Source organism: Eumetopias jubatus, unplaced genomic scaffold (assembly GCF_037043125.1).
Source record: "Eumetopias jubatus isolate StellerSeaLion01/CBP00866 unplaced genomic scaffold, mEumJub1_p1.0 scaffold_6, whole genome shotgun sequence".
In the NCBI taxonomy this organism is placed as follows: domain Eukaryota; kingdom Metazoa; phylum Chordata; class Mammalia; order Carnivora; family Otariidae; genus Eumetopias; species Eumetopias jubatus.
Genome location: NW_028274812.1, coordinates 17177722 through 17204471, shown reverse-complemented (window position 1 = coordinate 17204471; position 26750 = coordinate 17177722). Strand labels below are relative to the sequence as shown.

Sequence of the window (26750 nt, the reverse complement as noted above, 5' to 3'; positions counted from 1 at the left end):
CGTGGATAAAAGTGATTTATTTTTGGATCATGGTAACAGTTATGCAACCAGGAACATTTCACTCACCCGTCCGTCCATGTTTTGTGTCATAAAGACATACCAAGACTTTGGAAAAGATTCCAAAGGGGATTACACTGAAATGTGCTGTCTCTTCACTTGTTTTGTGCTTGTCTTAATCACAGTGAACCAAATAAAATAGCTTTACAGCTTACTAAAACTCAAACTTGTCCTCAAAGGAAGCAGTTTAAACATTTCCAACTGTAAGTCAGCCCGTACAACGATACCACATCAGGAGACAGATCAGAGAGACAAAAGCAGCTCTAACATAAAGCCTGTCTTGCCAAAAGAAAAGAAAAACAAAAACAAAAACACCAGAAGGGAAATCCAATTTATCTAGAAAGAGTGGACCCTCTTCAGGACTGAGGTCCCAAAACAGTAAGATACAACTGTGCGTGCAGTGTCCTCTTTGGAAAAACAGGGGTAAAGAACAGATCTGGCTGAAGCACGTTAAGAGGCTGGTTTAAAAAGACGATCGTGGTCCCTGGGAGACACAACATCACTCTATCTCTACTGCAGCACTTACCACGAATTAGAGGGCTGGAAGCGGACTCTCCCAGGGGCGCATCCTGGTCTGTGCCAAAAATGCACACAGTGGAGTGATGTGCTGAGAAGAGCTTCCCTTTGCACTCACCAGTCTGCAGGCAACTTGGCGGGGTTGGGAGCTGATTTTCCACTGGGAGGTGCCTCACACTCTCCCTGATGGCCCGGCCACCAAGGGCCCTCATGAGCAAATGAGCAAAGACCTGGACAGCTGGACTTGTAACCTGGAGTGAATGTGGATGCCCCCTAGAGATGACGGGACCCCCAGAGGACGCAGGGTCCACACTCTGGAAGGATGGTCTCATTTCTTGCCCATTGCAAGTGGGTGGGTCCCTTTGCCCCGAAAACTCAAAGCAGTAGCTGGGTGGAAGAAACAGCAGTGGTGGACGGGGGCAATAAACCTCCATGATGGAGGCTCATCTCAGCTCTTCACTGACCCACCTCGAGGTTTCTGGGCACAAGTCCTGACTCACTGGGCCCTGGCTTACGTGCGAGGTGTGGCTTAGAAAGCTCAGCCAGTAGAGCCGCTGTGGTGGAAAATGCCCTGATGGACGGCTGAAAAACATGGATGCTTAGCCCTGAGTCAAGTGTGTGTGTGTGTGTGTGTGTGTGTGTGTGTGTGTGTAGGGCGTGAAGGCCCTAAGGGCAGACCTTCAGGACACCGTGCCCCTGCCCCGCCCCCACAGACCAGCACAGCCACACAATCTCAGAGCACAAGGACAATTCTAGGTTCCTCTCATGAGGTAAGAAACAGCTCATATGAAAACTTCCAGATGCCAAAACTTCCATCAACTGACTACATATTTCAAATGTGATTTGATACAATAAAATTCAAGGCCATTTACCAGGATTTTTCAAACTTTTGCCCACGACCCACAGCAAGTTTCCATGGCTACCAAGGGTCAATAGATGCACCCACTGGTAGCTAACAAACAGGAGTTTCATACCTAGCTTGATGAGGTGGAGTAGGCTCTGAGATTTCCCATGCCACTCTTTCTGGTTTGACCCATTAAATTGCTCCTGTGACCCACTTGTGGATCCCAACTGCAGCTTGACAAAACAGCCATGGAATGTTCTGGACAAACCCTTGGAGCCATCATGGGAGCAAAGTCTTCCAGACATAAGAGATCACTCCCTCCACGGAAGGGGCCAACCTTACTGACCTCCAGCAGCTAGCCCTGCAGGGTCAGTGAGGATCATCAAGTGCCACCATGGGCCTGGCTGAGGGGGAGGAAGCTGGCTTCCCTGACCATCTTTAAAGAAAAGGGGGCTGCAAAGTGGCTCGCCCCAGGAGCAGGCTGACAACCCTCCCTGCCCAAGTGGCAAGGCAAGACTGGGACATCACTTGCGGTGGCTTGGACGAGTTCCTTAGGATTTTTCCACAGGCGCACCACACCTTTGGAATTTCTGGATGAGCAGGATGAGCCTGGTGACGTCGGAGAGCGCGGGGAATAGGGCCATGACGCTGTCCACCTGGTGGGGCGGGAAGATGCTGCAGAGCGCGATGCGCGCTCGGGCGCGCGCGTCCACCTTGCCGGGAGCGGAGGGAGGCGGGGGCCCCGAAGGTCCCCCGAAGGCGCCGTCGCCGCAGCCGCATTTCGCCCAGGCCGAGCAGCCCGGGAACCGGTCGGCCGCTGGTGGGAGGGCGCGCGCGTCGGCGGGCCGTCGGCGCTGGGGGAGCAGGTCACTGTGCTGGGCCCCGGGGCCGTGCCCCCCGCGCGGCCGGACCGGCGGGCCGGGCGGGCCCTGGGGGCTCGGGAGGCCGCGCAGGGCTGCCGGGGTCGGCGAGGCCCCCGGCGCCACCCAGTCCGGACGGCGCGGCCGGGGCGTGAGGCCGGCGTCCAGGGGGGGGTGGACCGAGGAGCCCCGGGTCGTCGCTGAAGGCGAGCCGCGAGAAGCTGCCTTCGAGCGCCGCCACGTCGGCCGCCGGCCGCGCCGAGGGCAGGCTGCACGCGCCGGGCTCCGGGGCCCTCAGCCAGGCCGCGGCGGGAGCGCCCCGGGGGCCGCCCTGCCCTGCCCCGGCCGCCGCCGCCGTCGCCGCCGCCGCCGCCGCCGCCGCCGCCCGCCCGCTGCGCCGCCGCTCCTCCGCTCCGCCCCCCACGCCCCGCCAAGCCCGCGTTTGCGCGCGAAGCTCGTCGGCCACCGCCAGCGGCGCCAGGTGCGGCCTCTCCGGGTGGTAGAACTTGCACTTGACGCCGTAGGTGCATTTCTTGCCTGGAAGGGTGGGGGCAGGAGGAGAGGGCGGCGTGAGACTGGCCGGGAGGGGCTGTGCGGGGCTGCGGTGTGGTGAGTGCGCGAGCCTTCTTGGAGATTCCTCCAGCTGGGGCAGGACGAGGTGGGGAGAAGTGCCCCGGGGCCGGGTTAGAGGGGTGAGGGTGTGGTACGCCCCGCCCCGTGGCGTAGGGCGCTGGACCCAGATTGGCGGTATGGAAACTCCCTTTGGCCAGGAACTGAGACCAAACCTCTAGATCCAATGACCTTTGACCTCCACTTCCCCAGGGACCCTGTGGATATAGGGCCAGCCTTGGGGATAGGGTGGGGAGCAGGTGCTCACGGCATAGGACTGCACCTCCGTTCTGCCTCGGTTTCCACCATTGGCCTCATTCCTTCTGCTAACCATTGCCCTCTCCCTACAGGCTGTTCTAACAGAGGTGACCATGTGATTTATCAGCCAAACCTGGACCCTGCTGAGAGCGGAAGCAAGATGAGCCAACCTGACCGTATGTGTGGTCACCTTGATTCTAACAAGAAATGACTGAAGATCACCTAAGGTTTTTTTAAACTTCTATGGACACAAGAAACAAGACCTGGGGATGTTAAACAAACAACAAACAAACTCGCCAAGGCAAGTTAGGCAAAGAGCTGGCTAGAAGTGCTGTGGGATAAAGCCCTTAATTCTTAAAGGATAGCACTGACCAAAGTCCGTGAACAGATGGGGGTGGAGGGACGGTGGGGCACGACGCAGACTCGAGGTCCCAGAGTGACCTCCGCCAGGTGAAGGGATGGAGGAGGAGAAGCTTGGGGTACACACAGCCTCTGGGCTTCCTGGATACGCTTTGCCCTGCACGTGACCCCTGCCTGTGGCCCTCGCAAAGGCTCCCGCGCCAACAAGCATCCAGGATGTCAGTTCATCCTCATAATAACCCTGTCAGCCCGTGCGGGCCAGAGAGGTTAAATTAGCTCTCCAGTGTAACACAGCGAGTTGGGAGCGGAACCCGCACTAGAACCCAGGCTGCTGACTCCACCCTGTGCTGCCCCGAATGGGACCTGACCCGGGATCATGGGGCGTGGGGTGCTACCCACCATAGGGGCAGTGCTGCCAGGATGGCTCCGGGGGCTTCGGCTTCCTGCTCAGGAAGTTGCTCAGCGTGGGTCCCCGGCGGCCCAGGGGGTCATCAGGAGGCATGAACCTGTAAACAAGCACAAGGGGGCAACTGCAGGACCCATAGACTCTCACCCCTGGCACCTGCACGGGGAGCAGGCCCAAGCCAGCCGGTGCAAGAATGGCAGCCCCGGGCATTGCGTTGGCCTGGGCTGCCCGTGCAAGGCCCCTTCTCCCACCTGGGGGCTGTAGCATCTGAGAGCCGTATCACCCTTCCTTCTCATGGACCCCGGGAGGGGCAGAGCGTGGATCCCAGGAGAGCCGCCGCAGACCTCTTGGGGAGCTCCTCCAGCAGCGGCAGAATCACCTAGCGACACCTTTCAGAATGCAGGCTCCTGGCTTCACACAAGTCCTGCTTAATCAGACACTCAGGTGGTTCAGGAGTCTGCATGTAACAACTTTCCAGGTGATTTTTACCCACTAAAATGGAAGCATCTTTGCTCTGGGACTCCCCTGGGCCCTGATCTGAAAGCGACTCTAAACTGCTTTCCCACTGTCCTCAGCAGAAGGGCCGAGACCTCCAAGGGGCTACAAACAGCCCTGGGCCTGTGAGCCCCCTTACTCAGATCCCACTTCTCCCGTGTTGCCCCACAGCTCTGGACATATGCCGGTGGGGGATTAATCTTAATAGAGCTTTGAAATGCCAGCCGGGGAGCCAGTGAAGGAGCAGATCCCAGGTGTGGCAGGCGCACAGAGCCTCAGTATAGGCCCAGCCCCTCCTCTGCAAATCCAGGAGCCTCTGGGTTTTGTCTCAGCTTGTGGGGCCGCCTGACCCCAGCCCTGTTCTCGGATGATACCACCCTGCCCCCTCTCTGCCCCTTCCCGTCTCCCTGGCATGCAGTCTCACAAGGAAGGGCATGCATCCTCAGTGTTGCCCACAGCTCAGAGGGGCAAACAGTCCTTGGAAGGAAAACTCCCCTCCTTTAGTGTCATCCATTTTTTTATATGAATAGTTTTATTCCCAGGAGGTACTTCCAGGTCATACAAAGGTTCCGCTAGAGGAGCTGTGGATCCCAAATGGGGGGGAGGGGGGCCTGTTTTTAATGGGTTGGCGTCCCTCTGAGAGTCAAGGGTCATACTGAGTCCCACCATGCAGACCATACACCCTAGGCCAGCCCAGAACCGGGCAATCCCCAGTCCCGGGCAGCCTCTGGGGCTCAGATCCCAGTTCCACAGCCAGCTTCTCGGACTCAGGCCCTGACCAAGAATCTTGGGGAGCCGCCCACTGCAGTTATTAGAGGTTCCCAAAGGCTTCACCTCCTGCTCTCCGCCAGGCTTCGGCCATGGCGAGCTGGGCCAAGAGAGCCCTATGGATGTGCCCAGGGCACTGGGGCATGTGTCCTCGCCCACAGGCAGGCAGGCTCTGCCTTCTGGCAGCCGGAGGACCTTCTGGCAGGCCCTTAGCAGAGGCCAGTGCGTCAAAAGGACTTGGCCAGAGCCCCAGGCTGTTGCCAGGCCAAAGGCAGCCATGATCCATCAGACCTCAGGATTTTCTGGAACCCACTGTTATCAGACTTGCCAGATTTCTCTGGGCCTGAGCTGGACAGAGGGAACCACTAGCGCTGAGTATGGGGACATGACCATGGGGCTACTGGGGGGTAGCTGCTTGCAAGCATCTGTCCTGGGGCTTAGGAGGGTGGGAGTGGGGGCAGGCATGTCCTGCAGTGGCCTGAAAGTACCTGTTACCGCTTACGGGGTACAGTTCTCCCTAGCCCTCACAACCACCACAGACCAAGTATGGTTAATCCGAGTATGGTTAACTCAAGGTGAAGAACATTGAGTTGGGTGAGATTGAAGGATTTCCCCCATGACACCCAGCCCACGAAGGGCAGAGCCTCCATTTGAAACCTCATCTGCTGTCTCCAAAGCCCTAGCTCTTTGTAGCACACCGCACTGCCTCCCGGGCTTCAAGGTCAGGAGCTGGTCTGCTGCAGGCAAGCGGCCTGACCCAGCTGATCTGTCACCTCTCTCCCCATTCTCCCTTCCCCAGGGCCACAGTCACTCCCTCACGGGTGCACTCACTCACTCGTTCATCTACAACTAGTTCTTGAGGGCCTGTGATGTGCCAGGCATGCTGGGCCATGGCAGACAAGATGATACAGGCCCTGGCCTCACAGAGTTGGGGGCTGCTCTTAAACCACATTTCTAAAGGCCAGTCCTAGAACCCAGAAGGAGGATGAAGCTGTCATTGCCTGGAACAGACACTGAAGTGGGAGCGATGTCCCAGCTTGCTGTGCCCTCCCCACCCCAGCCCACCCTAGGCCAGCCTCAGACCCATGCCTGCCTTGCTGGGCTCCTGGCCTTTCTTTGCCTTTAGCACACCTGGGGACGTCTGCCTTGCTTCCTCCCCACCTTAGCTCCATCCGGGAGCCCTTGCCCAGCACCTGCTAACTGGTTCGCACCTTGTGTCCCTGACATCGCCCTCCCCCAGCTATAGCTGGTTGGTTCAGGGCAGACCTGACCCAGGGGAACCAACCTAGGGGACAGAAGAACCAACTTGATTCTCTTGAAAATTTCAACCAACAGGTATTGAGACAGACTCAGTTCCGAGATCTTCACAACCCCGGAGAAAAAATGAGTGCCATATGTAATTCAAAACTTAAAGAAAAAAGACATAAACATAAAATAAGTGAACGGAAGTGCAAGGAAGTTCAGATTTTCCCCATGATGCCTGTTTCAGTGCTCTTGCTTGCAGTAGTAAATACTTTAAAAATAAAAGCAACATGTCGGTGGTGCCCCATCTCGTGCTTTGCCCACCTGCAGGCAACTACTCAGTGCCAGGTCAAATACGTGTGGGCATGGGGACAGAAAGGTCACGGACAGCTGGGACAAAATAGCCCTGTTGGGGAAAGGTAGTCAGGAAAGAGAGGAGACGCAGAGGGACAGGGAGAGATTATGCGGCCCCGGGGGGCAGAGTGGGTGACTTCGGGTGGCCTCCGCCTCCAGGGCTGGGTGCCCTTTGCTTTGGCGTGGTGTGCCCGTGACTGCAAGCCCCGCCCCCTCCCTGGGCTTAGGCTGGATGGAGTGGCTTTCTGCCGGTCACCCCAGCCCGCCCCCCCCCCCCCGCCAGCCAGGACCCCCTGTGCCGCCACATACCGATCGTTGACGAAGGAGAACATGAGCAGCCTCTGCTCGATGAACCACTTCCACTCGGGGTTCTCGCTCTGAAGGTCGCGGTAATTGTCGTTAGAGACGATGACGCCGTCCAGCTCGTAGGCCACCTTCACGATGTAGCGGTCGTCGTAGCAGACCACCCGCTTGCCGTTCACCTTGCGGGACGGGGTGTACACGAGCACCGCCTGCTTCTCCAGCACCTCCAGCACGTGCTGCTCTGGGGGCCACAGGGCGGGCGGGAGACGGGATGCAGCGGCTTCCTTCCGGGGCAGGGCCCCAGCCCCGAAAGCCACGCCCAGCACGCTCGGCCGCTCCCTCCTCCCCCAGCCACGGCCCAGCCTGGCAGATGAGGAACAGGGAGGTCTTGAGAGGCACGTGCCAGCAAACTGGGGTCAAGAGGACCTGACCCTCCTCCCTCTCTGAACACCAGATTTTAAATTTCCTATAAAACCAGGAGGGCAACTCCTCCTCCACGTCCTCGGTGTCTATGAGTAGACTGGCTAAGCTCACGTGGGCGACAGCTCCCAAGCAGAGTAGTGAGGAGGCCCCCGTGCATCACGTACCACAAGGGAGCTAAAATCCACATCCCTGGCAAGTCTACTCTTGCACCTTAGCTGTGCTTTGGGAGGCAGGCAAAAAGAAATCCCTTGTACCGCTAACAGGTACTCAGAACTTGGAAGCGCATCAGTATATTCTTCACAAATGGTTTCTTCCCTCAAGTCGACATCCATTCCTCCATGACATGGTGTCCAGACTTTTAAAAAGTACACAATGCATTGAGGGTACAAAGGGTACTTTTTAAAGCCCACCTATGCAGCACTCCCTTAGAGAAATCGCACGTGGCCATGCTCCCGTGGGCCCCTCCACTTTGCTGCTTCCCTCAACGTAGCCCAATGTTTAGAACTCTGTTTATAATTCCCTTCCTTTCATTTTAAAAAAATGTGCATGTATCCATTCCCCAAAACGACTATTTTCAATGTGATTAGGACCCTCTAGACTTTACACCAATGGGATCGTGTGCACATATTCTCGTGCACCTTGCTTTCTTCCTTTAAACGTTGTGTCGGGGCGGTTGGGCCATGTACATAGGTTCACTGCTGTCGGTTCTGCATGTTAGTCTCCCGGGGACAGACGTACAAGGATTTCTCTAGGGACTACCTATAAGAGCGCTGTTGCTGAGTTGTAGGGAAAGGCACTTTCTAAGACAATGCTGAATTGTTTTCCAAAGTGAGTATATTAAGTTACTACCCAACACAGCATTTTAGAAGACCTCCTCAATGCTTGGCATTTTCAGGTTTCTGAATTTTTGCCAATCTGGTGGGTGTACAGTGGCCTCTTATTGTGGTTTTATTTTGCATTTCTTTGGATACTAATGAGACTGAGCATCTTTTCGTATGTTTATTGGCCATTTATGTTTTCTCTTCGGTGAAAGGCCTATTCATGCTTTAGTTAATCTTTCTGTTGGTCCTTTGTCTTTGTCTTATTAATTTGGAGAAGCTCTCTATAGATTCTGGACAGTTAATCCTTCATCAGGAATGTGTGATGGATGGCCTCTCCCAGTTCAAGGCTTGTCTTTTCTTTTTTTTTTTTTTGTTTTCGTGGTATCCACTAATGAACAGAAGCTTTTATTTTAATGCAGTCAAATTTATGAATCTTTGCCCTGAAGCTTTGCACTTGTTGTGACTTGTTTACAAATTCCTTCCCTACCCCAAAGTGATTTCCCTACCCATTACCCATACTACATTTACATTTTACACAACTGTTGAGAGCCACCATTCCCCATGTTCAGACAGTAAAGAATGATTTGGGGTGACCGGTTCCTGGTAGAGAACTGAACACAAGTATTTATCCCCGCTTCCTTCTCATGATTGGATTGAAGTGGCAGTGAAGATGCACACAACAGGGAGGGGGTCCATAATCACATTAAAACGGGCCAAGGAATAGCAGCAAACCCAGGAAAACAGCAATGAAACCAGGAGAGGAGCAAACCCAAGAAACCATATTGACCCCATAGCCCATAGGGAGCCACAGCCCAGAATGTGTGTAGAAGGTTGAAGTGGCGCCTGGGTGGCTCAGTCGGTTGAGCGTCTGCCTTCAGCTCAGGTTATGATCTCAGGGTCCTGGGATCGAGCTCTGCGTCAGGCTCCCTGCTCAGCAGGGAATTGTTTCTCCCTCTCCCTCTGCACACAGTAATTTTGGGGACTTAATCATTCACACTAAAAGACAAAATAATTTTTTTATTCATCTATTCAACAACTATGTACTGAGCACCTACTATACGCCAGACATGCTGGGTGCTGGTGTGATGGCAGTGAATACCTATAATCAGTGCTTTCAAGGAGCTTATAGTCCAGTGAGAAAGACAGACATTAGCACACAAATAGCTAAGTAGATAACTGACGATAATTGTCAGGAGCACTAGCAAGGAAAGGTGTATAGAACTTCTTGAGCATATCTCTGCTCCAGCCTACCTCTAATAGGGGTGTCGGATCTTGGTGGGTCTTTCCTCCAGGATGGGACAAAAACTTTGATGTAGGTGTGTCCTCTGTCCCTGAACCAGTCCACAGCCAGCTGGATTCCCCGGCACGAGAAGGCTTCTTTATTTCCATGGCTACAAGGGGAAAACACAGAAATCTGTAGAGTCACAGGAAGGGTTCCTGAAGGGTGATTTCCCCTGGGAGTATCCTGAATCACAGTCTCCTAATCAAAGGGAATCAGGAAAATCTGCATTTTAAAAATAGTTCATTCTTTGCAAAAAACATATCCCTTAACCTGCACCATGGAGCTTGCGATAGATAGTACGTATCCAGAGCGGGTGCTGGGCTCCAAGGGAGGGGCATTCCAAGGATTAATTGACAAGACCCCCCTTTTCCCCTGAAGCTAGTAAGGATCAACATAAGGCAGAGGAGAGTAGCCATCTGCAGAATACTCTTGCCTTAACAGAGGGGTGTAAATGTGTTACGGGTCTCCCCAAGTCCAAGTAAGGAGGCCAATGTGCCCCACAAATGCCACTGAAGTGTCAATGGAGGCAGGAAAGAGAGAGCAGTGTGAGAGGAGGCCCAAGACCAGGCAGGGCCTTGCGTGCCTTCCTGAAGACTTTCTTCTCCTAAGAGGGATGAGAAGCCATAGAAGGATTTGAAGACGGGGGGGGGGGGGGGGATGTCTATGTGATGTGATGTGACAGGACCCAGGGTGTGTTTCTAGAAGCTCAATCTGGCAGCACAGCGGATGCCACATCGGAAGGGAGTGAGGTGGGGGTGGGGTCCCAGTTAAAAAGCTGTCACAATCATCACAGCAAAACTGGATGGTGACGTGGCCCACGTGGATGGCGGCGGCGAAGGGAGAAGAGTAGGTGAACCTGAGAGATATCAGGAGGGAAAACCTCCAGAATGTGGTGACTGATGGGGTACAGGGTGATAGAGAAGGCTTCCAGATCTCTGGCTTGTGTAGCTGGTGGGCTCCTCGCTGAGACTGGGAGTTCTGGAGGAGGAAAGCGCTCGGAGGCAAAGAGTGTTGTCACGGACACACACTGAGTGGGAGGAGCCTCTGTGGCCTCGGGGTGGAACCGCTAAGTACACAGCTGGGGTCCAGAAGAGAGTTCTGGGCGATGGACACTGGGGGCGTCTGTGCTCACACAAGGGCTGGAACCAGGGAATGGAGAGAACTGCCTGGCTCCCCGGAGGGAGAGCAAGAGGCCTGGAAGACGGGTCTGGGGGCGCTCTGGGACTCAGTAGCTAGTGACGGGGAGGGTAGGGCAATCTTACAGAAGAGACAGAAAGGGTCTATCAGGCCACAAGGAAGTAAACCAGAGGAGTCCTGCATTTGCAAGCCACAGGAAGGAGGTGGCCGGGTGCTGCTCGGAGGGACCCATAAAGTCTGAGAACATCCCTCAGACTGAGTCCGTGCAGGTCGGTGGTGTTTTGCTGGTGAGGGAGACGAGTGGATAGACCTGAGGGAATGAGATTGCGAATCAGGCTTAGCCCTGGGTGCAACTCAGCCTGGCCTCAGGATGAGGTCACTCTCCGCTCTGCTTGCAGCCCAGCTACCTTTACCCTGGCCAGGCACCTTCCCCACTCCTACCGCAGGACCTTTGAACCAGCTATTTCTTCTCCTCTCGGCCCAGTCCACGCCTCCTCCTCCTTCAGATCTCACCTTCATCTCTACTTTCTCAGGAAAGCCTCCCCCCCAGCCCCCTATTACAAGTTCTCACAGCACTAATCACAGTTGAAGGATGACACCCACCATAGGATGAACGGGTCTCCCCCTCTCTAAATCACAAGCTCCTTTTGCTCCCCATTGAATTCCCAGCACCTAGCGCGGTGCCCGATGGTTGGTAGCAGTCAGTAAAAATGTGCTGAACCCGGGAGCGGCTGAGAAGACACACAGGTCCTGCAAGCAGCTAGAGGGGGAGCAGCCCTGGGGAGGAGCCGGCTGGAAAGACCCCAACGCAGGAAAGGCTCAGCTTGCCCAGGGGCCAAAGAGAGAACAGAGTGACCGGGGCATGGGGAGGGAGCAAAGGGGACAGCCACAGGTCACCGAGACACCCGTCCCCTGAGAAGCCTGGTGCGCAGCAGCCCGCTCCCTACGTCCAGACAAGGACAATGCTCCAGATTTTTCGTGTTGGGCTTTGTCTTGGGTGTGGCCCCTCCTGATACTTCCTCAGAGGGGTCAGGATAGCTCTGGGTTTGCAAGAGAAAAACGGGACTCTTCGGAAACACGAATCTATAGTATTGCAAGTCAGGCTCTGTGGAGAGACTGAATGAGAACTCTGATTTGCTTCGGCTCCAGGGACAGATCAGGAACCAGGCCTTGCGTCCTACATCGGTGGGTGTCTTCCGGTTTAGAGAAAATAGGCCTCTGGCCATGGAGGCTGAGCTGGGAGGCTGATGCAAACCGTAAGGAGAAAATACATCAATGTCTGTGGGGAAAGGAAGAGGAAGTGGACAGCGCATTCCTCTGCCGCAGCGGAAGCCGAAAAAAGAAAGGCGATGGAGGGAGAAAGTGGGGGTCCTTCACGGGGTCCTCACCCCTGCATTCCCCACCTGCTCCACTGCCTGAGCCAGAAGGGGGGCAGGGGTAGAAACATCAGGACGGGTGTGAAGAGGAGGCCGCAGGCTTGTCTCCCAGCACAGCCTAGGCAGGTCATAAGCTTCTCGGAGAAATCCTGGTTTTAGCAGGTGCAGCATCCCACAGGGCTGCAGGGCTGCCTTGGAGGAGAGGGGTAGACAGGTGAGCTGGAAGCCACATCCCTGGATCCCTCACATGCCCCCGGGCCTCGTGGATTGTCTGAGGCCTGTGGATGGACAAATAGGCCCCTGGAGGGGGGCAGAACTGTAAGCCAGGATGGCATTCCAAAAGGCCAAGTGGGACCAATGACCTTTCTCCGCTGACCCTTCAGAAGCCAGGCCAGGCCAGACCAGCCGCTCTTTAGCAGAACCCAGTGAGAGTCCCAGACCCCCCTCTCCCAGCCAACATCAGGTCTCAAGGCCCCCAGATGCCATGTGGGAGAAGAGCAGGGGAGGGAGAGGAAACATGAACCCCAAATCATCCAGACAGCAGAAGACACCAAGATACCACAAATTGGTAAGTTTAGGTTTGCCCCTCTCCACTACCTAAACAGGTAGGGAAGAGATCGTATCTCTCCTGGAAAAGAAGGTCTATTTTCTGTGCACACTGAAGCAGGAATGTGAACAACTAAAGACACCCCACCCCCAAACATGCCTCTGTCGGCTGCCACGAAGTCTACCCTCCATCAGTTCTCGAGCAAACCTATCACTGCCATAATTCTTTTAAAATGGTGTCTTGAGTGCTCTCTTTTCTGTGACTTCCCATCAGTTTCTGTGACTACACACCTTTGATGGGTAGGTGGCTGGAAGGGGCACGTTCAGTGATGAAGCGGAACCCAATCCCTCCGAAGAGACAAAGGTGAGCAGGGTGATGAGTTCTGGTGATGGTGGGCAGGACCACAGCCTGCAGTGGCCCTGCTGGGGGCATGTGGAGGGGAAGGGATTGGTAGTTCAGGAGTTCAGGAAGAGAAAAAGTAAGGAATGGTGCTACCGTGGGCTTCAAGCATCAAAAACCGGTCCCATGGCTTCTCGGACACAAGACTCCAAGATGGCAGACCCTTAGCCAAGAGTTTCAAAAGGGCAAGTCCAGGAGAAGACAGAAAAAACATGCATCTGCCCATAGCCTTCCTTCCCTCCCTAAGAAGTGCTCTCCTTTCCAGCTTTGACTCCAGGCAAGGGAAGTCAGGGACTAAACCCTAGAATCACTAAGCTGGTGTCTCTGGAATGGAGGGTTTTCATTCAGGTCTGTTGTTTTGCAGGACTGGATTCCCACACGCCCCACCCTAACCTCTCTTCTGAGCTTTCTGGTCTCTTCTGAGATGCAAAGATTGTTATTGTTCAATCCTTGCCACTTTTTTTTTTTTTTTTTTTTTTTTTACCAACCTCAAAACCCCAGTATGGCTTCCCTATTTCTGACCACAGAAAGGCCTGGGCCATGGCAGGATTGAAGCCACAAGCAGGGGCTAACTTCTCGCCACTTGTGGGGGTCTCTCTCTAGGAGCCAGCAGAGCTCCCAGTCAGGCAAGAAAGCGGCCACGGTTACCCTAGGACCGCACCACTCGGCACACAGACGGAAATGCAGAAGCACCCGTTCACTTAGGCATCCCTCCACGCACTCCACATCGATTTATGAACGTCTTCAGCGAGGCTCCGGGCTGGGTCCTCGAGACCGGTGAACAAGACAGACCTCATTACTGCTGCTTCTTGGAGCTCATTTTTAATATTTGTAGCGAGTCCTGTGTACCAGGCCACTTTGCACTCTGCGCTTCAATCGTTACAAGGAGCCCCTGAGGAAGTGAGCGTTGTCCCACTGCACCCTTGAGGAAACTAAAGCAAAGAAATGTGCCCAACTCCCTGATCTAAAGACAGATCTCAGAGCCTGATCTGTAGGGTTGCAACCCCCTCCTCCTCCTCTATGGCTTACCCCGTGTACTCCTGGCCCTCCCAGTCTCTGCCCCTGAGATGGAGACAGCAGTTCCTTTGGAGTGTTAAGTCCCCTGCTGTTACAAGGCTGGTGTCTGGGGAGGGACCTTAGCGCTTACTAACGGTCACTGACGAATGTTACTAACGTTACTGACGAACCAGCTCGTCAGACTGCAAGCTGAGAGCCCGGCCCTGGGAGGAGACAGAGGAGGGAGGTTTTGAATAAAGGGAGAGTGGTGAGGGAAAGTGCCCCAGGCAAACTTTGTCCGCAGGCCAGGTGGGCAGCCACAGTCTGGCCACCCTGTGTAGGAAGTAGCCCACCTCGTGGCTCATCACTGTATCCGTGGACTCTTGCCCAGGAGGTTCTGCCGAAGTCAGCGGCTCACGGAACAGTCCCACAGAGCGTGAGGTGGCGGTTGTGGGGTGGGAGGGAAGGAAAAGGAAAAGAGAAGTGGTGGTCCCTTCAGAGCATGACATGGGAAGGCACGCCACTCTTCCCACTCCGTTTCTTATTTGGGGTTAAATTGCAAACCCCTGGGACCTGCAGTTTATAGCCTTTGCACCCAAAGATCTCTCCCCAGCTGAGGTCAGGGGGAAGAGAGAGGGTGGCCTCTGAGAGACGGGGTACCTTCATCTCAGAGAAGGAGAAACGGGTGCAGACCTAGCCAGCATGAGTCAGAGGCAACTCAGGGGCTCAGAAGCAGGTGTGACCCCCCAGCCCAGGTGTGCAGCCTCCCCTAGTAACCCACTGAGAGGGGGCTGATGACCCCCTCCACCCCCTTGCAGGCCCGAGCCCTCGTCACCGAAGATTTGTGACTCCAGAATAAGCCAGATTCTGTTGAGGTTCCTAAGAGTTTAAAAATGTACACGAGAACCCAAACAAAAAGCCCGGTGCACCCCAAAATGAGGGCCCATTTACATGAAACCCTTGTCTGGGGCAGCAAGAGGATGTGAAATTATCAGGTGGTTTTCCCCCAAGCTGAAGTCCTTCACATCTCTCTTTTCCGACACTTGCCCACAGAATGCACAACCCAGGGGGCACTCGAGAGTCAGCCTGGCAAGCAGAGCGGGCAGCAGTCGGCCCGTGAGAAGCCGTGCTCCTCCCAACGCCCCTGCAGCTCTTAACACGCGGTCCACGAAAGCCACCTTCTGCTTCAAGCCTGCGGGACGCTTTCCCCGGGGTCAAGCGCAGAGCCCTCGAGTACGCAGCTCCCCGCCTCGTCGCTCCGGCACGGACACACATGCGCATGCGCACAGGCACACCGCCGCCCCTCCCCGCGGAGGTACGGGGACTGTGCTGGAAAATCAGTCTCTGCACCGCTGCACCGGGGCCACGGGTCACTGCATAGGCGCTGCCCTCAGCACACGGTCCCAACAGGCTGGCCGCAGCAGGAGAGGCGTCCTGGGCACCGGTCCTGCAGAGAGCACCTGCCCCCTGGTGGGGGACTGGGGGGCCCGGCGCAACCTGTCTGCAGCAGGCAAGACGGGGCTCATCCTGCAGGGGAAGGGCTCTGGGCAGCACAGGCAGCCTCTGGCCCCCGAGTCGAAGTCCATGAGGTCAGTCTCCCACCCTGAGACGTTTTCGAAGCCTGGGCAGAGAGAAAGCCAAAGATGCATGGCTCTTTGGAAAGAGCTCTGAAAGCAGAGCCTGGCACTTACTGCTCTGTGACCTTGGGCAAGTTACCTACCCTCTCTGAACCTCGGCAGAAGATGAGAAATTCCTTTATAAGAAGAATGCATTTATCTCTTTCATGCATGCATAAAATAATCACCTTGAATCCTATGATTTTACAGATGAAAAGCCATTTAAAATTATTATTATTATTTCATCCAACCTCTTAATTGTATAAACAGGGCTCAAAAACGTCAGGTGACTCACTCCGAGGTCACACAGCTGAAAAGCTAGATCTGTACAGTCCAATACAGAGGCACGCACCGCCGGTGGCTGTTTACACTTAAATTCAAATTAATTCAAAAGAAATAAAATTTAAAATTCAGCTCCTTGGTCACAATAGCTGCATTCGAAGTGCTTAGCAGCCCCATGCATCCAGTGGCCATCGTAATGGACAGTGCAGGTATCGAACTGTCCATCATCGAAGGGAGTTTTATTGGGCAGCTCTCAGCTAGAGGTCAGGACTGAGAGCTTCGGACCCTTGGCAGCCCCTCCGGGCAGCAAGGACATGTGTCGCAATCTGCCTTTTCAGTCTTTCCCCACTTCTTCCAGGGCCAGACAGCAGATGAAGCCATATCCTCTTCAAAAGCAGAGAATGGCCACGACTGTGATGCTACAAAACCTCAGGAAAGGAGAATTTTCAGAAACCCCGTTTCTGAGGTTAACTGAGTCTTGAGGTCAACAGATCATAACTAGACACCATGTTGGGTTTCAAACTACCCATTGCCTCTAAAGGGTGAGCCCCACCCTGAAACCTGTCCTTCGCAGCTGGGACCTGGCAGAGTCTGAGGGTCATGGGTCGCCTGGGAGCTCCAGCTGGAGGACACAGTGCAAGGACACTGTTGCAGGAGAAGAAGCGGGGGATGGGGCAGGACCTCAGACCCCAGCTGTCTCCCAGACTTGCCTCTGAGCAGACCAAGTCCCACCCGCCAACTGGTGGCTGTGTGATGTGTCTTTTTTTCCTAACTAGAGATGCCGGGGGCAGGGGAAAGGAGTGGGATGTTTGTGTGCATACAGACACGTGTGCGCACGCACAGAGATGTCCACACTCTGAGACCTCATGCAGACACAAGTGTGCTCTGTTGACGGAGGTGATTTTTAGGCAGCAAGCGTTTAGTGTTCTGACACACTCTTTATGACAAGCCTGAGTGATGGCTTCCCTTTGTCACCCACACAGATGGAGAGTGAAGGGGTTCAACGGATGACAACCGTGGGAGGTGGGGGTGGGAATAAATGGATTTACCTGGGACACATCGTGGTCACACACAAGGAGAACACGCAGTTTAAGTTTGAATTCCAAGCAGCAACAGAGATTTTCATCAACAGAAAATCCTCCAACACCACCCTATCAAAATAATTTCTAAAAACTGGTCCCCCACAAGAGCCTGCCCACACTTTCCTGTAGCACCTGACATAGTCCTTCTAGCCCACAGCCATTCTTTTGGTCTGGAATCAGAGAGCTGGTATAACCTTAGAGCTGGAAAGGTCTTCAGTTTAAGCAATACCCTTTTACCTTTAAAAGCTTCTCTCTATGGATGTCCAGAAGGAGAGGTGGCTTGTCCTGATCAGACAGAGGCCGGGTCCCCCTCACAATCCTCAGACTTTCTAGGACACTCAGAACCTTAAAGATTCCTAAAAGTCCTTTCAACTCCCCCTGATATCTCAAATTAAGCAGGATTTCATAGACTGGTCTATCGGGTACTTACATGGGAGCATGTGTGCGGATGTTACAGAGACCCCAGGACCACCCCAGGGTGACCTGGCTGGCTCAAACTTGAGCCAACACTCCCAGGACACACAAAGCGGGACACCTAGGGAGAGCACCCAGGGCTGGGCCATTCTGGGTGGGACCATTCTACACTTCTGTCCTGCAGTGCCAAGTCCAAAGTGAGCCTTCCCAATCCCCCCAAGGAAAGCCACTGGACCTGTCAGCCAAAAGACAGACGCCCTCCTGACACGTTCAGCTCTGCGGGTAAGACAGCTTTTCTCAGTTCCAGCCAGTGGCTCAGCTTTTGAAAGGGGAAGTCCTCTGTTTACAGCTGTGAGGGACTGATTTCCTAGGGATCTGCCCTTTTGCCCACCTGTAACTAAGGCACGTAGCACAGAACTGCACTTGTATGAATACAACCTCCTGCCTGCCTGCGTGGAGTGTGGCTGAGACGGTGAGAGTGTCTGCAAGCTGATTTTAGCCACACAGGCGTCAGGCTGTCATCACTGAAACACACCAAGATGCCCAGACACAAATATCAACCACCGTGTCTGCAGCTCAGGGGCCATGGGGGCGCGTCTCAGACCAGCTGGGGAACCACAGCACCACCAGCCACCCCTGGAGCAGCAGGTCTCCTCCCCCGGGAGAGGGCTTCCTGTTCAAGCACCTTTCCCCATCTGATTCTCGTTACCCCGAGGGAAGTAGCAGAGCTCTTAGTAGCCTGGTGTCACAGAAGAAACTTGAGATGGGAGACTCGAGACAAGAAGCCACAATCTGCCAAGGCCCAACGCTAGGTTCCTCCCCAGTTCCCTAGCGCCCTCCTCAGAAGAGAGCCTCTCTCTGGGTTGGTATGATAGTAGGAACCACCTGTTGAACAATTACTCTTCGACAGGCACCGTCCTAGGTATTTGGTGCAGCTCCAGGTCTTACAACTACTTTCTAGGGAGGCTTTATACCCACATTACAGATGGCAAAAGTGAGGCTCAGAGGGGTTAAGTGACTTACGTAAGGCCACACAGCTACCAAGGGGATGGAACGGGGATTCAAAGGCCCATCCGTTAGCCTCAAAACTCTTTGGACGAAACCACTGAAAAGGGGGACAGTTCTCCCACCCCAAGGCTACAAGATGAAGCAAAGTACCTCATTGCCACGTTGCTGCCGTCGATCACTATGGGTCGCAAGGAACTGGCTGGGTCTCCGCAATCCTCTTCCAGCTCTGCCGCCTGCCTGCGCAGGGCAGAGTCCGGGGTGGCGCAGGAGCCCCTGGGGATGAGCAGGGGCGCCGCGCTGCCCTCATGGGCCCCCGGGCGGCTGCTGGTCTGGATCAGCTCCTGCAGCACATCATTGACCAGGGCGCCCTCACCCAGTTTGCCCAGCACCCTGACCACATCCTCCGGGCTGTAGCCCAGCTTCTGGAAGAACTCCATCTTGCTTGAGCGCTCCATGCCGTGCCAGCTGGGCCCCCGGCGAGGGTCCGGCCCCTGGTTTCCTTCTGGCAGAGCCACGGTGGCATGAGCTAAAGAGAAAAAGCATCCATCAGGTGTTTTCTGAGCCGCTGGGCCTGGAGGCTGTCGGGTTACTGAGGGCAAATTATGCACACTCCCTCCCCGCCTTATCTGTCAGGAAATCATGTTGCCTGGTCCCCTTGGGGATTTTCAGTTGCTCAGTGTGGTTGGGGAGCCACAGATGCAATCATGTTGCTTTTACTTGTGCACTTTCTGAGGCCTTCACCCCACACAGGGGCCCCCCGCAAAGATCCACTGGCCGGAGGCACCGAGGGCAGCTGAGCAGACCACCCAGCGCTTGGAACATCTGTGCACAGGCCAGAGGAATGTTCCTGAGGCTCTGTCAAATTCATACGCTAAAGCCCTATCTCCCAGCACCTCAGATTGTGACTACGTTCGTACATAGGGTCTTTAAACAGTTGATTAAGTTAAAATGAGGTCATTAGGGTGATCCCTGGTCCGATATGACTAGTGTCCTTATAAGAAGAGGAGATTTGGGGATGTGGGTGGCTCAGCCAGTTAAGCATCCCACTCTTGGTTTGGGCTCAGGTCATGGTCTCAGGGTCCTGTGATGAAGCCCAGCGCTGCGCTCAGTGGGGAGTCCGCTTCCCCCTCTCTCTCCCTCTGCCCCTCCCCCCACTTGTGTGCACACTGTCTCTAAAATAAATAAATCTTTAAAAAAAGAATCATGAAAATATATTTACTGTGAAAAAAGTGAAACAATGCTAAAGCATAAAGAATAAAAATATAAAATGTCTCTTCGTACAAACCCCAAATCCCACTTGCCTCTCCTGCTGTTTGTTTGTATCCTCGTGCTTTTCCGATGTCCTGACTTGCATATCGAATAGATCCACACATATTGTCTTAGCGGGGTTGTTTTTACATAAATAGTATCATACTATATGGTTGTGCAGCAACTTGCTTTTCTTATTAAAACTGCATCCGGGAAATCTTTCCATGCCAGTTTTTCTGTTCTGCTTCTCCCTGTACCCCCAGCATTTAGGACAGCGCCTGGCCCATCGGACTCTCCATGCCACATGACGGAAGTGTAGCTTGCCTTCCCCTTCTCCCTGTTACAGATCAGGCTCAAGGAACACCCACGCACATCCATCCTGTCACCTGCCGTCTTCTCAGCAGGACAGGTGCGCATCCATCCTGTCACCCGCCGTCTTCCCCATAGGACAGGTGCTCGCAACTTCCCCTTCCTGGTCTCCTGCCCACATCCTTGGCAGCAACCGCGCCTTCCTACCAGGTTCTCAGCGGGGCTCCCCATTCTCTGCAGGGCCACTGCCCTGAGGCTGGAGCCCCAGTAGAATGACCCCGATGGCTCTGGCAGGACAAGGGCGTTTGCAACCTGGACAGAGCGGCCGGCTGCTCTTCCGCGTGTCACCCCCACTCTTGCCCCCCCCCAAGCTCCCCAGGGACCTCCTCACTGCCGTATCCAACAGCAGCTTCAGCACCTTCAGCACCTTATCCAAACTCCCTGCAGCTCTCAATGCCGAGGACCACACCCTCGCGTGTCATTTTAAATAAAACATTTGGAAAACATTTTGGACCACCTCCTCTTGAAACTCTTCTCCCTGAGGCCGTACAACTTGGCCTGAGTTTCTAAGTCTTTCCAGTTCTTTCCTTAGTCTCTGCTCACGTGTTTGACAATGGGGTCCTGCCCAGGCTGTCTGCTCTCCCCATCATGCTCCCCACCTGCCCCTACCCCCGGGGGTCCACAATTGCACTTCTAGCTGAGACCTCCCTAAGCACTAGGCACCCCCAGTTATAAATCTGTAAGGTAAATGGTATGCATGCTATTTGAATAAAGTGCTGGGGGCGGGGGGAGCTCAGAATACTGTCACTCGCCAAACATTTGCTGAGTCTACTTCAGTGGTTCTCAAAGTGTGGTCCGTCGAAACTCGGGGAGGGCCTATAACGCTTTCAGGGAGACTTCAAAGTAAAAACTGTTTTCATAATAACACTAAGGTGTAATTTGCTTTTTTTTCCCACTCTCATCCTTACGAGTACATCATGAAGTAAGTATTCCGTGTCGTGCAATATTGCAACAGAGCCAATGCAGAAGCCGATAGGCAAACCCAGCCGTCTTCTGTTAAGCCACATAGTAGAGATTTGCACAATGTAAGTCAGTGCCAGTCTCCTACAAATTTTCTGGTTTGGGAAAACAGTTATTTTTCATAAAAATGCATCATTTATATAAATGTAATGGTTTATTATTATTTAAGGTAAAGGAATATTGTTTAATTTCTTAATTTTAGTTTCTCCATAAGGTACATATCAATGGGTGGATATAACCCCACATAAACAAAAGTTCTTTTGCATCCCTAATAATTATTAAAAGTGAAAAGGAGTTCTGAAACCAAAAGTTTCTTCTTAAATCCAGAGCTTTCCAGTAGGTATTTCCAAGAAGATGGTTCCATGGAGGTGAAGCATAGACATGTCACCCAAGACCCCAGGACAGAGGTACAGGGTCTTGCCCTCCTTTAGCCTGGGCTCTCTCACCCCCATCTGCCCACCTGCCCCCTACACCACCCCCCACACCTTCTTCATCCCATACCTAATTCACTGTCACAGCCTCCTATGGGTCTCCCTCCGAAACCCCATCTGGCCTAGCCCCTGTTTGTAGCCAGCAGTATATTTCCAGAACAAGTCTGACCATATCACGCCCTTTCTTAGAAACATCCTCAGACACCATGTTGACGACAAGAAAGACACCAAATTCCGGAGCAGTCTCCCGAGCCACCACCATGCAGTGCTGACCCCGGTCCACCTCCTCACCCACCACTGGCCCACCTGGCCCTTTCTCTTGAGAACTCTACTTCTGAATCTACTCCCCACCCCCACCCCCGCTCCCCAAGCATTCCAGAAGGTTCTCATCACTGTGCTTCTGCATATGCTTTCCTCTCTACCTGGAATGCTCTTTTGAGTTCACCAAACTTCAAGATTTAGCTCAAATGCTACTCAAGGTGGTCACCCCTGAGTCCACAAACAGAATGAGTGGCTTGACCATCTATCTACCAGGCACTTTGCTCACACCTCTGTTAGAACGCACTGATTTGTCATTTATCCGTATCTCAAGAAACTGTGAACTACATTCCCACCTATTTGCCTCAAAATCACCAGCACCTGGCACAGTGCTAGTATATTGGGAAGTTCAACAGAGTTTTCTTCAATTGATGCCCAAAGCCGAAAATAGTCTTCCCTCCTCAAATACTTTTTCTTGGGTTCCCATCTCATTGAGTGGAGTCCCCTCGGCCCCAAGAAGAAACCTCAAGGTCATCTCTCACTCTCCCTTCCCTCACTTCCACACGCAACTGGACAGTTTCTACTTCCTGCACATTTTCCGCAAGCACGCCCTCTGCCTTACACAACAGGACCCTAGTTCATCCATTCATTCATCCATCCATCCATCCATCCATCATTCATTCATTCATATAATAAACACTTCCTGACCACCTACTGGGCACTAGGCACTGTGCTGGGACCCAGTTCCATAAACTAATATACAGCCCAATTTCAATTTGTTCCCAACCTATTTAGGAAAACAGACCAAAATGTAAACAACAAGCCATACATCATGACAATAAGCACAATACTTTCAAATAGAAAAAAAATGTGCTTTCAAAACTCAGGTGAGGAATAACTTATCTTCCTTTCAGGGGAAAGGAAGGCCCAGAAAGACCCCCATGGGACTGGACAACGAAGGACAAGCTGGCTTTTCCCAGTCGGGGAAGAGCTGTGGCATCTCTCCCGGGGGGGCCCTGGGGAGGCCTCCTCACCACACTGCCACCCACCACAACACTAAGCTAGCTAGTCCACGGACCAAGATTTCTGTCCCTCCATCCTGTACAGAGTAAATGTCACAACTCTTGAGCAGGAGAGCCAAGGCCCTCTCCACCAGGACCGGCCCACTCCCCAGCCCCCTCAGCCATGTTCTTCCAGTCCAGCTTCACCTTCTGCTCCTTGACCGGCGACCAGTCCTTCCCCTCGGGATGGTTGTTCTCTCAGACTGGGGTCCAGCTTTGGTCTGGTCTCCATGGAGCAAGAGGATCCTCACCCAGCCTGGCAGGCCAGCCTCACACCAGGCATTGCTCACTGTCCCTGAAAGACCCATGGGTTTCATTCGGGCTCTTCCTCCCTCTGCCTGGAGGCCTGCCCCTTCCTGCCCCAGGCCTGACCCCACTGTCACGCCTGTCCTTCCCAATCCTGCTAGCCCAGCTCCACTCCACCTCCACCCCTCCCTGCCCATGCCTGCCGATGGCCCTTATTTTGATTTGAAAGACAGAGGAGAAGGGAAGAGAGAGGAGGGGTGGGAGAAAGTAAAGAGAGAGGGAACGAAAGTGAGAGAGGGGGAGAAAAGAAGAAAGGTTGGGACAGGCAGCATGAACACAGCAGTCTGTGCTCATGGAGCTCTTCAGTGTTTCCACCTCGCCTGCGTGGGGACACTTCCTTGAACTTCCCAACGTGCCTGGGGATGGGGGGGAGGGGGGGGACTAGAGATAACAGCCTTCCCTTTTCACAGGTGAAGAATCTGAGGCTCCGAATGGCACAGGGTCAAGGTAATATAGTTAGGGGCAGAGACTGACCATACGTAGATGCCAAAAGTAATGTGTCGCTTTGAGTTGTGTTCAAGATGGAGGTAACGTCTTGTTACTACAGAGATGGAAAAACCAAAATACACCTGGGCTGGGGGGCTTCTCTTTGGTCACAAAGTAACAGCTGCAAGGAGAGTCCATGCTTGTTTTATAACTTTGTGGTCTGGTATGACAGCATCATAAACATTTTCACAATGAAAAGACCTGGGGCTGGGACCTGGGGCTTATACCTGGGGTGGGGAAACGAGAGCGGCCACGCAAGGCCCCGTCCCCAGCAGCTCTCCACAGCACCCACAGGTTCCAAAAGGGCTCCTTTTCTTTCTTTTATTTTTTTTTTAAGATTTTATTTTTTGGAAGTAATCTCTACACCCAGTGTGGGGCTCGAACTCACAACCCCGAAATCAGGAGTTGCATGCTCCTCCAACTGAGCCAGCCAGGCACCCCAAAAGAGCTCCTTTTCTGAGGAGACTTTTGAAAGGTCATGGGACAGGAGAGCCGTTTGCATACAACACTAACTGAAAGAATCCACCTACTTCAGAGGCTTTCTTTTGCCCCCCTTGAGACTTTAAAATCAACTTGATTTCCTTTTAAAACTTCTAAATAAGAAACCTGAGCTGGGGGCGAGGGGTCTGTCCTCAGGAGCCTCCCCTGGCCCTCAGGCCACCTCCCTCCCCTTGAGCAGCAACCCCACCAGCAGCTTCTCTCTCCTTTCTATTTTTAAGTCCTGAAAGTGTGAACAATTTCATTTCCGTTTTCTTCCTCAAGCTTGACTGGAAGTCACAAAGAGCCCAGATGATTAATTAGTAACACTGCGAAAATCCTCGGTCTTCTCGGGAGCTCTGCTCACAGAGGTCGGCCTCCCAACGCTACCCTATGGGGGGGGGCGGCCAAGGCCGCTGTGGACACGCACTCAGGTGGAATCCGGCGTTGGAGGTGGCCTCACCAAAGGGCAGGAGAGGAGGAAGAGGGAGGGGGGAGAGGGAGAAATTTCTAATGATGGGAATCAGAGCAGACCTGTTCTAGAATCAGCCAATCCAGGTTGACGTCTGACTGGAAGAGCCCCGGAGGAAGAGAATACAAGAGTAACTGAAGAAGGAGAAAGGGAGGGGGGCGTTAGATAAGGCAAGTAGAGAGCCAGCAGGTCACAGGTACCCGGTATTTTATAGTGAGAGGGTGCTTCCTTGCCTATTATCTTTGGAGATCCCGAACTCTGTGGGAGATGGAAAAGGGCTACCTCATGACTTATGTGGCAAGTAAGAACACTAAAGAAAAGAGAGGTTTTGCCAACTTACCCAGGGTCCCGCAGCTAATAAATGGGACGGCCTAGACTCCCAAGGGTGGTGACTCCTGCTACCACCTGGCCCAGAGGGTGCTGCCCGGGGGCTCAGGGGGCCACGGAGCAAGGCGAGCCCATGCGTTGGCCCCCGGACGCCCCTGACCCTCAAATCCCGTTCCTGTTCACCTCTGCCAGCCCCACAGCAATCCAGCACATGATGACAGCCAGAAGTCACCCGCATGTTGAGGAGAAAGCTCTTGTGAACACAGTCCGTGCAGTTTTCTGGTTCAGCTCAGATCAGTGGAGTTGGGGAAGTCACAGAGAGGGAAAAACTTCAGTCCACGAGATTGTGTTTTGGGCATGGCTTTTGGGGGATTTTTAAAGGGCATTATAATTTTTAAAAAATTGTGGTAAATTATACATAACATAAAATTTACCATAGGAACTATTTTTAAGAGGACAGCTCGGTGGCATTAAGCAACCAACACCACCATCCATTTCCAGAACTTTCTCAACTCGTAAGACTGAAACCCGGTCCCCATTAGACACTAACTCCCCACCCTCTCTCCCCCACCTGCCCCTCGTAACCACACTGCTACTTTCCATCTCTATGACTTTGATGACTCCAGGTACCTTCTAGAAGTGTAATCATACAGTATTTGTCCTTCTCTACCTGGCTTATTTGGCTCAGCATAATGTTTTCAAGGTTCACTCTGTTGCAAGCATATGTCAGAATTTTCTTCCTTTTTAAGGCTGAATCATTTTCCATCGTGTATAGAGACCACCTTGCCTTTATCCATTCACCTGCAGGTGGACACTTGGGGTGCTGCCACCTTTTGGCCGTTGTAAATAGTGCTGCTGTGAGCAGGGGTGGCCTGGCCTTCTGTTTTCTCCTTGAACTTGTCCCTTGTTCCTCTGTCTGCTATAGGTTACTTTGGATATACACACAAGCCCTGATCCATACCCCAGGGCAACTCTGTAACAAAGTTTTTCAAAAACCACCCTCAACTATCTTCCACACCCAACATATTCACGTGTCAGGTATCAGTGTTCCTGGGCTAGCATCACCTGGCTTTGGAGAGGACTTCAGAATCCTGGAGGCATGGCTGAGGTCTCTAACAGCCACAGGGCATTAGCCAAAATTGTCTTCATTGCCAGCGGTTAAGACTTATTTCCATGTCCTCATGGGCCTTCTCGAAGCCCACAGAACCATCCTTTAGGGGGAGTTGGGGCTTGGGCCTGCTCCCAAATATTCCTGACCTGCTCGGAAACTAGACACCCGCAAATCAGTATCTAGTCTAAGAGATGCTTTCAAGAGCCTGGAGACAGGTTGAAAATGTGCCTGAAAGTTCTAGACCTTCTGACTTCATAAAATTAAAATATCTTCAAAGATCGCAGCAGTTTTTACTTAAACTGAAGAGTTCCTCCAATTAATCTTTCTCCCACGAAAGGCCTCTTGAAATTAAATATAATTGTGCTAAAATGAGCAAGGATTTCACCTTATTTTTTTTTTATCTGTGTACTTAACATCATGTAAGGCATGGGAAATCAAATTGTTCAGAATAATGCTAATCCAAGAACTGGATTCAGCCCGCCCCCCGTCCCCTGTGTTCTGTCTCCTCCACCCCTGGACCCGAGTCTGCAAGGGGCCTGTCACACTGACTGATGGGGTGGGGGCAGGCACTCACCAGGAGGGTGCGTTGCTCCAGCCCCCACGGTGGGCACCAGTGTTCCTCTCTGCGCCCCCAGCTGTCCTCCCGGTTAGCCAGGTGTCACCCAAGCTGGGGGAGCGCAGCCGGGCTGGGCCACACAGCCATTAGGAGGCACTTCATACCAAAGCTCCCCTTCCTGGAAGCCAGAGTCACGGTCAGCTGCCAAGGTAGTTTTGCTTTGAGCTTTAAAA

General features: G+C 53.4%; 1 protein-coding gene across 1 annotated transcript; it reads right to left on the bottom strand.

Annotated features, from left to right (window-relative positions):
- ZC3H12D (zinc finger CCCH-type containing 12D) lies at positions 1-26750 on the bottom strand. The gene is given in 8 exon segments (XM_028103290.2): positions 1-2440; positions 2442-2814; positions 3904-4010; positions 7079-7313; positions 9568-9707; positions 18606-18981; positions 22930-23077; positions 26536-26750. Coding segments are annotated over 7 exon segments (1788 nt in total). The 5' UTR covers positions 23015-23077; positions 26536-26750; the 3' UTR covers positions 1-1968.